The sequence below is a fragment of the Ovis aries genome, chromosome 2 (genome assembly GCF_016772045.2).
Source record: "Ovis aries strain OAR_USU_Benz2616 breed Rambouillet chromosome 2, ARS-UI_Ramb_v3.0, whole genome shotgun sequence".
Lineage (NCBI taxonomy): Eukaryota > Metazoa > Chordata > Mammalia > Artiodactyla > Bovidae > Ovis > Ovis aries.
The window spans coordinates 240,049,573-240,062,224 of NC_056055.1; the positions used below are offsets into that span (position 1 = coordinate 240,049,573).

A 12,652-nucleotide genomic window follows, 5' to 3' on the forward strand; every position below is an offset into this window, starting at 1 on the left:
AGTCGGCCCCATGCCCTGGCGTCACCACTTGGGGCGCCACAGCTCCGGCGCCAAGCTGTGTCGTCATCGTGAGGGCGGGACTTCCTCTCCGGGCCGGGTTTTCCCGACGCCATCCGGAAGTCAGATGCAGGTCCCGTCGGTACCTGGCCTTCTGATCCCCTCACAGCGCGCGGGTTCCGTCCTCTTCCTCAGGCGAGCCCCGGGCATCGCGGCCAGCCCGGGGCGAAGCGCACGTTGAGGGATCCCGTCGTTGCCCTCAGAGCTCGTCTCCAGTGTGGCTCCCGCCTCCCTCCCCTGCTGCGCTCAGCTGCTCCGCACGGAGCCGTGTGCCGGCCGCCCATGGCGGGAGCCGCTCCGACCACAGCGTTTGGGCAGGCAGTGATCGGCCCGCCGGGCTCGGGGAAGACCACATACTGCCTGGGCATGAGCGAGTTCCTGCGTGCGCTGGGCCGGCGCGTGGCGGTGGTGAACCTGGACCCAGCCAACGAGGGGCTGCCGTACGAGTGCGCCGTGGACGTGGGGGAGCTGGTGGGGCTGGGCGACGTGATGGACGCGCTGCAGCTGGGCCCCAACGGCGGCCTGCTCTACTGCATGGAGTACCTGGAGGCCAACCTGGACTGGCTGCGTGCCAAGCTCGACCCCCTGCGTGGCCACTACTTCCTTTTCGACTGCCCTGGCCAAGTGGAACTCTGCACGCACCACGGAGCCTTGCGCAGCATCTTCTCCCAGATGACGCAGTGGGACCTTAGGGTGCGTCTGGGGTCTGGCGGGCCTATTTTGCAGATGGAAAAACTGAGACAGGGAGGAGGACAGATGCCACGCCTCCACGTCCCTCAGTGAGGTAGGGGGCCCAGACGCTTTGAAGTAAAACAGGTGTGAGTTCGAATTCTGGCTTTGCCACTGACTCCACTTTGCCACTGGACCACAATGTGGTCCTGGGCAAGTCAGTTTAATCTTTCTGAACCTGTTTTCTCATCTGTAAAATGGATGTGTCACTACCCAATTTGGGATTATTGGGAATTTGAAGGGGTTAAGTGAAAAGTGGCGTGATGATTGTTGTGACTTGGTAGGCAAAAGAAAGTGAAACAGTGGAGTCAGATGCAGTGCCCACTGGGAGGCTCAGTGCAAGGCATCTTGTAGGAAAAAGTGTTTCACCTCTCCTGGAATAAGGGTTAGCAGTGGCTGTTAGAATGAAACAGAAGGAGAAAGAGACTAATGGGAAGAGTTGCCCTTTGCCCTCAGAAGTCCCCAATCTGATGGGAGGGACAGAGGCCCAAATGTTCCCTGCCTCCCCAGGCCACTCTCATGCCTTTCCCTTCCTCCCTTCCCAGCTGACTGCTGTTCACCTGGTGGATTCTCACTATTGCACAGACCCTGCCAAGTTCATTTCGGTACTGTGTACTTCCCTGGCCACCATGCTGCATGTGGAGCTGCCCCACGTCAACCTCCTCTCCAAGATGGACCTCATCGAACACTATGGGAAGCTGGGTAAGAGATCCCTTTCTGGCAGCCCAGGGCAACAGCTAGGCTGGAGTGATGCAGAGATCTCTGCTGAAGGAAGCCGCTTCCAGGGACCCTGTATGGCCTGGTGATAGTAGCCACAGGCAGATCTGACCCCTGCCCATTTATTTTGTGCCCCTCCGTGCCAGATACTATTCTGGGTTTTGGGGACAAGAGAGCTACAGATGGTGATATATATTATGAAGGAATTAGAAGAAAATGATGGATAATGAGTGAATGAGAAGGAGGGTGTAAACTGCCATTTGAGCTGAGTAGTAAAAAAAAAAAAGCCAGTCAAGGCAGAAGTGTCCTAAACAGGGGATCCAGTAACGGTAAAGGCCCTTAGGGAAAGAGCTTTTTGTGTTCAAGGGAAAAGGGGTGGGGAGTGGGGGAGCCCAGTTGTAGCTCAGAGAGTGATAGGACGAAGCAAGGTCAGAGGGGTGGCCAGGGGCTAAAAAGGAAAGCCATTGATGAATATGAAGCAGGAGAAACCATGAACTGAAAAGGCCCTTTTGGCTGCTTTGTGAATTGAAAGAGGCAAGAATGAAAACAGATCCTATAGGAGGTTTTTGCAGCAACCCAGGCAGTGGTTAGTGGGAATGAAGAGAAGGAGATAGATACAAAACTTAACTCAGGAAATAGGATTTGCTGGTGGATTGGACACAGAAGAATTAAGAATGGCTCTCACATTTCTGACTGAACCAGTGGATGGATAAAGGTGGGAACAACAAAAGGAGAAGCAGGCTGGCACGAGGCAGGGGTGTTGCCTACGGTTCTAACAGCCAGCGTTTTTCTCCTGCAAAATTAGTGCTCTGCTGACTGCAGCATCAGTCTCTAAATACCATCTTCAGCCACAAAGGAACGGAGATAAGAACAGCTGAAAGGAGGCTGTGGGGAGAGTGAAGTTTTGGGGCCTTGTCCAGGGAGGATGACTGGCTGCCAGTTGGGACACGGAAGGATGTCAGCACCTTGGAGGGGCCACCTCAGCCCAGAGTCTTGGTCCATCTCTTGGCAAGCCCAGACACCCCATTTTATCTGTGTACAGATTTATGTCCTTCCAAGCCTCTCTCCCCACTTCACAGCCTTCATTCCAGAAGGCCACATGTTTGTCCTTTGCATTTCTAGCTTTGAGTCTTGCCAGTCATCCTCACGAGAGATTGAGGTACACACCAGATCAGGCAGTAGAGACCCAGAGAAGTTACATGAATAGCCCAAGGTCAGTCACTCAGCTAGCATGTTAGCTGAGAGGAAACCTAAGTGCCAGTGTACCTGGCTGCAGTTTCTCCATTCTCGGTGAGAAACATACCTGTCAGGCAATCCAAGAAGTTTGTTGGAATGCCCACATGTTCTTCCTTGCAGGCACAGGGGTGTCAGTTTCTAATCAGGGCTGGTAAGAATACAGAAAGCAGAGCTCAGGGTGTGAGTCAGTTGGTCCCGACAGCCAGATTCCCTCAACTGACTTTAGGACAGATCTGCTGAGTTCCTAGCTGCCTGAGTCTTCCAGGCAGAAATGGATAATACGGGAAGGCCCACTTTCCTTCTCTTAAGAGGAAGTTTGTATTCATAGAACTGAGTTCAGGGACCTCTGAGTCATCTATTCTGATCTTCTCATTTTATGCTAAGAAGGAAGTGGCCCAGAAAGGGAAAATCATTTTCCCAAGAGGCCAGCTTGCTAGATAGATGACTTAGAGTGTGTGTGCCTGGTCCTGGGGGCACTGCCTGGCTGTGAGCCTTGTGAGGCAGGGACCAGGCAGTGTTATTGGTACATGTTCAGTCTTATTACCGTTGATCAGGCACTTCTCTGAACCAGGCACTGAGGTTTATGGCAGTTAATCCTCACAGTAGCCTCATGAGGTGGGTAACTGCCCACGGAGCTAGTAAATGGCAGTGCCAACAAGTGAAATCAGTTGTTTTCTTCTTAGTAAGTTCATTTCACTGCCTCAACAAATATTTGTTGAATGAATGAATGAACGAGTGAGTGAATGAAGGTAAAGGAAGAAAGAAAAAAATACATTCCCTGTTCTCAGGTCTTTCGCCTGATGCCAGCTGCTCCTAATACCAGTTTCTCTTCTCTTTCTTCTTTTTTAATTGAAATATGATGGACTTACAATGTTTTGTTAACAAAGTGATTCAGTCATACATATATATATATATTCTTTTTTGTATTCTTTTCCATTGTGGTTTATCTTTAACACAGGATATTGAATAGGGTTTCCTGTGCTAACCAATTTCTCTTCTTAGCCTTCAACCTGGACTACTACACAGAGGTCCTGGACCTCTCCTACCTGCTGGACCATCTTGCTTCGGATCCTTTCTTTCGCCACTACCGGCAGCTCAACGAGAAACTGGTGCAGCTCATTGAAGACTACAGCCTAGTCTCCTTCATCCCTCTCAATATCCAGGTACAAGCATACTTTTTTCTTTTTTCTTCTTTCTCTCTCTCTTTTTTTTTGGACATGCTGCGCAGCTTGTGGAATCCCCAACCAGGGACTGAACCTGGGCCTTGGACAGTGAAAGCTCAGAGTGCTAACTGCTGGACAGACAGAGAAGTCCCTAAGGACGTCTCAGTTTTTTTGCACTTCGCTTTACTGTACTTCACAGCTACTGCTTTTTTCTTTTTTTTAACAAATTGCAGGTGGCAACCTTGCATTCAAATTGCAGGTGGCAACCCTGCATTCAACAAGTGTATGTTCCAACAGCATTTGCTCACTTTATGTCTCTATGTCACACTTTGATGATTCTCACAATATTTTAAGCTTTTTCATTATTATTATTATATTTGTTATGATGATCTGTGATCAGTGATCTTTAATGTTACTCTCTACAGTCCTTTGGGGCACCATCAACTACACCCATATAAGACAGTGAACTTAATCCACAGATGGTGTGTGGATTTTGACACGTATTTTGACAGCTTCGCTGACTGGCTGTTCACTCATCTCGCTCCCTCTCCTTGGGCCACCTTATTCCCTAAAACACAGCAATGTGGAAATTAGGCCAGTTAATAATCCTACACTGGCTTCTGTGTTCAAGTGAAAGGAAGAGCTTCACGTCTCTCACTTTAAAAGCTAGAAATACTTAAAATCAGTGAGGAAACCATGTCGAAAAGCTAAGAAAGGCCGAAAGCTAGGCCTCTGGTGCCAAATGGTTTGCTATGTTGTAAATGCAAAGGAAAAATTCATGAAGGAAATCAGAAGTGCTGCTTCAGTGAGCACAGGAGTGGTAAGAAAGCACAACGGAAATCTTTCAGCATATCAGAAAGCTGATATGGAGAAAGTTTTAGAGGTCTGAATAGATCAAACCAGCCTTAGCATTTCCTTAAGCCAAAGCCCAATCCAGAGCAAGGCCCTACCTAACTCCTTCCAGTTCTTTGAAGGCTGAGAGGTGAGGAAGCTACAGAAGAAAAGTTTGAAACTTGCAGAGGTTGGTTCCTGAGGTTTAAGGAAGGAAGCCATCCCAGTAACATGAAAGTGTAAGTAAAGCAGCAAGTGCTAAGGAGAAGCTGCAGCAAATTATCCAGACGATCTCGCTGAGATAATTAATGAAGGTGACGTCACTCAACAGATTCTCAGTGTAGACAAAACAGCCTTATACTGGAAGATGTTATCTAGGATTTTGTAGCTAGAGAGGAGTCAGTGCCTGGCTTCAAGGGACAGGCTCACTCTTGTTAGGGACTAATGCATCTCATGACTTTAAGTTGAAGCCAGAGCTCATTTACCATTCTGAAAATCCTAGGGCCCTTAAGAATTCTGTTAAATCTACTTTGTCTATGCTTTATAAATGGAACAACAAAGCCTGGATACACAGCACATCTGTATATATGTTTTACTAAATATTTTAAGCCTGCTATTGAGACCTACTACTCAGAAAAAAAGATACTTTTCATATTGCTGCTCATTGACAAGACACCTATTCACCCAGGGGCTGTGATGGAGAAGTTTTCATGCCTGCCAACACAGTATCCATTCTGCAGCCTGTGGATCAAGGAGTCACTTTGACTTTCAAGTCTTAGTACTTAAGAAATACATTTCTGAAGGGTATAGCTGCCATAGATGGTGATTACGCTCATGGTTCTGGGCAAAGTAAATTGAAAATCTTCTGGAAAGGATCCCCATTCTAGATGTCATTAAGAACATCTGTGATTCATGGGAACAGGTCAAAATATCAACATTAACAGGAGTTTGGAAGACGTTGATTCCAGCCCTTGTGGGTGACTCTGAGGAGTTCAAAACTTCTGTGGACGAAGTAATTGCAGATTGGTAGAAATGGCAAGAGAACTAGAATTCGAAGAGCCTGAAGCTGTGACTGAATTGCTGCAATCTCATGAAAAAACTCGAATGGATGAGCTCCTTCTCAGAGATGAGCAAAGCACGTGGTTTCTCGAGATGGAAACTACTGGTGAAGATACTGTGAAGGATGAAATGGCAACAAAGGGTTTAGAATATCACATGAACTCAGTTGATACAGTAGCAGCAGTGTTTCAGAGGACTGCCTCCAAGTTTGAAAGAAGTTCTCCTGTCATGCTATTAAACGCTGTCAAACAGCACTGCATGCTCCAGGGAAATGGTTCATAAAAAGAAGAGTCCATTGATGCTGCACACTTCACTGTTGTCTTATTTTAAGAAACTGCCACAACCATCTCAGCCTTCAGCCACCACCACCCTGATCAGTCAGCAGCCTTCAACATGGAGGCAAGACCCTCAACTGGCAAAAAGATTATGACTCACTGAAGGCTCAAATGGTTAGCATTTTTTAGCAATAAGGCACTTTTTGATTAAGGTATTTTTTTTTAGACATAACTGTACACTTAGTAGACTACAGTATAGCATAAACACGACTTTTATATGCACTGGGAAACCGAAATATTCATGTGACTCACTTGATCGTGGGATTTGCTTTATTGGAATACTCTAGAACCCAACCCAGAGTATCTCCGAGGTGTGCTTGTACTAGGCACTAGAACGACTCCTCCCTTGGCTATTGGTCTGAAGTGCCTGGGGCTGCACTTCCAGACCAAGGCTATAGGAAGCTTTGAGGCCTCAAACAGTCGTCTTTGTCCTGGGTTCAGCTATCATTCAGTCTCATTGGTTTTGAGACCAGTGGGAGGCAGGATTCCAGTCAAGAGGGTGGACCAGACTTTGGCCCTATCTGTTCTGTTTTGCTGGGTTCTCTCCACTTATGTTACCTCCTCTGTGTGAAAATGGATAAGTTCAGAAAGTCCCAAGCAAGGGGCTTGACCAAGGCCTGAGACAAGTCTTTCAGGCTTTTTCCAGATGGGCAACTGTCTGTTGACTTTGCAAAATAGTTCCCAACCCTTGTGCCTCTCACCTTGTACCCTGCAAAGGGAACCTGGGAGGAAAAGGTGCGTGTTAGATTCCTTTCTTCTGTGGGTGGACTTAAAAGAACTTGTCTTTTCTGTTCAATGCCACACTTTTCTCCTCTACAATGAGGAGGTGAACCCTATAATATTAATCGTACAATTTACAACTTGTTGAAGGCTTTCTGTGTTAGACATTGTGTGTGTGTGTGTGTGCCGAGGACTGTGTTTTGATCTCTTTCCCATCATGTGATGTAGGGACCATCCTTACCATTTTTGTATGGAGGAACAAATAAGTTACATGCATACTTACTGGGTGCCTGCTGTGAGCTAAGTGCTATGCCAGGCATTGGGGATACCTGGGCAAACAACTTCCTGACCTCAAGGGGTGCACAGTCCAATGGGGGAGTTACTAACTTGTTAATAGTAAGATGGTAGGCTCATAGCTACAGTGGGGATAACCCAGGGGATGGTGAGTGTGCATGGAGGAGCTTATCTGTTCTAATTTGGGTGAGTTGATAGTCAGGAAAGAAGGGGTGTAGTCGGGCCTCTGGCGACACTGTAGATATATTCCAGGCCAAGGAAGCTGCATGGACTAGAGGCTTCACGAGGCAAGATGGAGGGAGCATATTTGGAGAATGCAGTTGGTTTGGTACAACCTCAGTTCCACATACCTCTGTTTCTCTCCTCCTTGCTCAGGACAAGGAGAGTATCCAGCGGGTGCTGCAGGCTGTGGATAAAGCCAACGGCTACTGCTTTGGGGTCCAGGAGCAGCGGAGCCTGGAGGCCATGATGTCTGCCGCCATGGGAGCTGACTTCCACTTCTCCTCGTATCCTTCCTCACTAGCGTCCACCATGGCCAAGAGCAGGAGGCCGGGGCTGAGGAGTGGCCACGTCTGCCCTTACAGATGACTGGATTCCTTTTGACCAGGGGGCTCCCTGGTGGCTGGTCCCTTGGAAGGCTTCAGGGTTGTTTGTACCTGAGGATAAAGTAGGACACTGATCAGAAGGAGCAACAAATACAGAGGCCCAGCCATGAAAGGCACTGGTCACGTGGGAGAGACACAAGGGCTTCAGTTTGCCTGGTGTCTTGAATGTGAAGGAGAAGGGGAAGATGCAGTGGTCAAGGGAGGTGGGAAGTGGAGGAGTGTGGACTTCAGTCTGTGGGTGGCCAGTGGGAACCAGCATCCTACCAATGAGCTGAGTGTGATGTGATCAGATGTCCATTTTTGAAAAGCACTGATGGCTCAGAGGTTAAAGCATCTGCCTGCAATGAGGGAGGCCTGGGTTCAATCCCTGGTTTGGGAAGATCCCCTGGAGAAGGAAATGGCAACCCACTCCAGTATTCTTGCCTGGAAAATCCCATGGACAGAGGAGCCTGGTAGGCTACAGTCCATGGGGTCGCAAGGAGTTGGACACGACTGAGCAACTTCACTTTCTAAGTACAGAAAGTGCATTTAAGGAATGTGATTGGGAGCAGGAGCGTTTTTAGTCTCCAGGTGAGAACGGAGTGAGAGTAGAAAAGTAGTGAGTAGAAAACGGAGTAGAGAGTAGTAGTGAGAATAGAGAAAAGGGTGTGGCCTGGGAAAAATACGAAGGCGCCAGACAACCAGAGCTGGTGACCAGGTGGCTCTAGGATGGAAGGAGGTGGAGCAGAAGTTAGGCTCCCAGCTGTAGGGGTGGTTGTAGGGCTTCCCTGGTGGCTTGCATGGCAAAGGATGTGCCTGCAGTGCAGGTTTGATCCCTGGATGGGGAAAACCTCCCACTCCTGGAGGGGCATGGCTACCCACTCCAGTATCCTTGCCTGGAGAATTCCCTGGACACAGAAGCCTGATGGTCTGTGGTCCATGGGGTCACAGTCAGACACGATAAGCGATTAACACTTCGACTTTTCAGGGGTGGTTGTGTTCACTGGGGCAAGAAAAGGAAGAGGAGCGGGCAGGTTTTTCAGGTGGGTAGCAGGGATGGGAGCTGAGGGCTGTGCCATGTTTGAGGGGCATGGCTCCAGAGCATGTGCCACAACACAGAGCCGGAAGGTTGGCACGCTCCAGTTCTCTGCTGCTCAGCAGTGTGGGGAAAAGGCACAAAGAGGAGCATGTGGGTCTAGATGCTTCAGGGGACTTCTCAGACCAGTTGGTCCCCTTGGCCTGAAGCTATAATTATGAGGAAGGGAACAGGATGGGAGAAACCTGCTAGACAGAGTTGGGAGGCAGGCATCACAGAGATCAGATCCTGCCCAGACCAGTTCCCCATCCTTGCCTGTGCTGTCAGCCTTGACAAGCCCCCCCATCAGCACCCTGGGCCTCCAGGAGAAGTACCTGGTGCCCTCAGAGCAGTCAGTGGAGCAGGAGGCCATGCAGCTGTAGCAGCGAGCTGGGCTCCAGAGGATGAGACACACGACCCAGCGCTGGGGGGAGTGGCGGCTCCCAGTGACCAGCTGGATGGCTCAGCAGCTGCAGATCCAAGAGCAGCCCTCCAGGCCAGAGCTGGAAGACAGGCGCGGGGATACTCAGGCCTGCGGAGGACTTCTGCCCTGAAGCCAGACGTGCCGCCAAGCAGAGCACCAGTCACACCCTTGTGAGCTCTGGGTGCTGCCACCGGGCATTCAGCACTGATGCACTCGGGCTGTGATGGAATGTGCTGCAGTACAAGAGCTTATTTTCTACTTCCTGTGGCTTCCAAACTTGCCTTCCGCCACCCTGGCCAAGGGAGGTGGGAACGTGGGAAGGCTGCCTTTCCTCAGAAGAGGAACTCCAGAACAGGGTCGCCCCCAAGCTGGAGGGATGACTCAGCCTCCAGTTGGGCTCCTTTGTTCATCTTCAGCGCTAACAGTGAACTCAAGCCTGAGCTTTCACAAGCACCACTTCCTAGCAGAGCTTGCATTGTTTTATTTTATTGTTTATTTCAGTTTTATTCTTTTGAGGGGCAAGTGTTAGTTTTCCATTTATAGTAATGATTAAAGTTGAATGGAGTTATTTATACAAAATGAGTTGTTGAAAGAAAAATATTAGTATATAATATGGTATCATGAAGGCTGTGACAAAAATTACGATGACTCAGGTTAGAAATATTGGTACTTGCTTCTGGTTGGGTGTTGCAGCTAGTTGGGTTCAATTCCTATTTTCAACCATAGATGGCGCTCCAGGCTTTCTTTTCTTTCTTTTTTAATTTTAATTTTCTTTCAGTTGTAGCCTGGAGGCAGAAGGGGACAGATGGCAGTTGTGCCAGTAGTCTTATTTGCAGACACTCAGGCCTGTTAACACATGGGATGGGCTTCGCATTTCACAAAGAGCTTCCACACAGACAGTCCTCATATGACTCTCACAGGAACGCCTAGGGATACAGATGAGATGGGGAATAGTGCTAAGCCCCACTTTACATGAGGAAACAGAAAACAGAGGAGTTTGAACCTCGGTCAGCCTGGCTCTCTCACACTCACTCTGCTGACTTCTTAAATGGTGAATCCTTAGTGGTGAAAAGTCACGGCCCCTTCTCCCACAGGATTTGTAGCCAATCAGGAGAAAGAATTTAGACACCTGTAGAGTATCCCTGAGTCGTAAATCAGGGGGAACTGTTCTGAAGTGGCCTTGAGATGGCAGTGACTGAGCTTTGCTTTCTTAGTTTTGCCATCAGAGCAGAAGGCAGAGGGGAAGGGGCCATAGGAGGCTTTTCAGACTGGAACAGTATGAAAGCAGTCGACCTCGACTCCCACGCCTGGCAGGATACAGGATAATAAGTGGGTACTACTTCCCCCGCCTCTTTCATCTGAGGAGTTCAAAGCACCTCACCCCTATTAACACTGTACACAGTAGGTGGGGAGTATCAACAGGGCAAGCCAGGGAAACTGAGGCCAGGAGGCACTACCTGGGGCTGTCTGTGAGTCACCTATGAGGCTTGGAGCCTGGGAATCATGACGCCCAGGCTCTTGGACAAATCCCTCATCAGTTAAGGCGTGAGGGTGGGTGCTGTGTGTTTGAAGCTGGTACCAATAGTTGTGGTCAGGGGTTTTGATGCTTACCCCGAACTAGAGGCCCCAGACACCACCAAAGCACACCAGATGGAAGAAAGGCGTCATGTAGAACTTTATGGCCTCATATGCAAGCACCCTCAGCATCAGCGAGTGGGAAAGGATGGAAACACTCCAAGCTTTATTTTCAGGCCTTGGTGTGACAACAAGGGTGTGTCTCCTCCAGTGGATGGAGCTCTGACTACTTCCCACTGATAACAACATGATTTTCTCTTCCCCTGTTAGGACGAGGTAGACAGCACAGTGCAGAAAAGCAGAGGCATCTGAGTTCCAGGGGAGGTCTGCTTAGCGTGATAGAGGCAGGGTCAGAGAAAGACTGGGCTTTCCTGTGGTAAATCCTCCTGCAACGCAGGAGACCTGGGTTCGATCCCTGGGTTGGGAAGATTCCCCTGGAGAAGAGAGAGGCTACCCACTCCAGTATTCTGGCCTAGAGAATTCATGGACTGTATAGTCCATGGGGTCGCAAAGAGTCGGACACAGCTGAGTGACTTTCTTTAGGGCTTCTCTTGTAGCTCAGTTGGTAAAGAATCTGCCTGTAATACAGGAGACCTGGGTTCGATTCCTGGGTTGGGAAGATATTCCCTGGAGAAGGAAATGGCAACCTGCTCCAGTATTCTTGCCTGGAGAATCCCATGGACAGAGGAGCCTGGCAGGCTACAGTCCATGGGGTTACAAAAGTCAGGTGCAACTTAAGAGACTAAACCACCAGAGAAAGAATACCCTCAGTTTGGCAGCAAGTGACAACTGTCCTTAAGATTTTTTTTTTCCCCTAATAGAAAAAGAAAATACTTGGGAAATGAAAGTAATAAATTTTCTATTCAAATGTATAAATATATTTTGTGTTTTTTCTTTCGGTCTATTTTTCTATACATTCAGAGGGATAGCTATAGCATTTATATATGTGGGATATATTGTATTGCTTTATAACCTTTTTTCAGTTAATATTTTTTCGTGTAATTAGAACTAGAAAAATCTTAAAATCTTTTTTAACTTTTATATTCGAATATGACTGATTAACAATGTTGTGATAGTTTTAGGTGGACAGCAGAGGGATTCAGCCATACACATACATGTATCCATTTCCCCCCAAATTCCCCTCCTATCCAGGCCTGCCACATGATACTGAGCAGAGCTCCCTGTGTGTACAGAAGGTCCTTGTTGAAAACTAGAAAAACTCTTTTTAAGGTCGTGATAATATTCTATAGTATGGTTAAAACATTGCTTATCCAGACTCCCATGGTTAGCCTTTAAGTTGTTGCCAGTTTTTCGCTATTATAAATAATGTTGGGATTAACATCTTTGTCTGAGTCTCTGACTTTTAAATTACGATACATAAGTCCTAGAAATAAAATTACCAACATTTTCTAGGTTCTGGGTTCATATTCCCAAAATGCCTCCCAGAAAAGTGCCACCTTACATCTCACAGGCCCTGTCTGGAAGTGCTCTTCTCAGTCCCAACCTCACCTGGCAATCATGACTTCTGAAGGGAGGAAACCATCCCTGAATGTCTTCCAAGGGACCTTCTTGGTCATCTCTGCTAACCACTGACATTATGGCTAAGCTGTGCATTTCCTGGCTCTGAACTGGGAACCTCCAACAATCGGAAGATAGCATTTGGAACCTATCAGACCACAGCTCACTGGAAAGCCTTCCAGCCCGGACAAAGAGGCTGAGGAGTGAGGATGACACCCTGAAGCCCACAGAGCTGAAGCACAGCCAGTCTGCCCTCTGCTGTGGCTGAAGTAGCAAAACGCTCATCCACAAGTGGCTGAGAATAGGAAGCCTAACCCCATTAGGGTCTGTGGGAA

At 48.3% G+C, this 12,652-nt stretch overlaps 1 protein-coding gene across 2 annotated transcripts; it reads left to right on the forward strand.

The window, feature by feature from the left end:
• The first annotated feature begins 111 nt into the window (after positions 1-111).
• Positions 112-11,675, forward strand: GPN2 (GPN-loop GTPase 2). Of its 2 annotated transcripts, XM_004005497.6 has the most exons (5): positions 112-750; positions 1,332-1,488; positions 3,742-3,902; positions 7,517-7,647; positions 9,111-11,675. In XM_004005497.6, exons 1-5 carry the CDS (start codon positions 340-342, stop codon positions 9,181-9,183), a joined length of 933 nt encoding a protein of 310 aa, XP_004005546.4. In that variant the 5' UTR covers positions 112-339; the 3' UTR covers positions 9,184-11,675. The 2 variants fall into 2 exon arrangements, with proteins under 2 accessions (XP_004005546.4, XP_060267411.1); XM_060411428.1 differs by having other exon boundaries at positions 7,517-11,675.
• The last annotated feature ends 977 nt before the right edge of the window (positions 11,676-12,652 follow it).

What these genes read in the sequence shown, in the direction of transcription:
- GPN2 (XM_060411428.1), top strand. Translation starts at nt 340, where the DNA reads ATGGCGGGAGCCGCTCCGACCACAGCGTTTGGGCAGGCAGTGATCGGC. An exon ending in TGACGCAGTGGGACCTTAGG is followed by an intron (nt 751 to 1,331) that starts GTGCGTCTGGGG and finishes CTCCCTTCCCAG; the next exon opens with CTGACTGCTGTTCACCTGGT. An exon ending in TCATCCCTCTCAATATCCAG is followed by an intron (nt 3,903 to 7,516) that starts GTACAAGCATAC and finishes CTCCTTGCTCAG; the next exon opens with GACAAGGAGAGTATCCAGCG.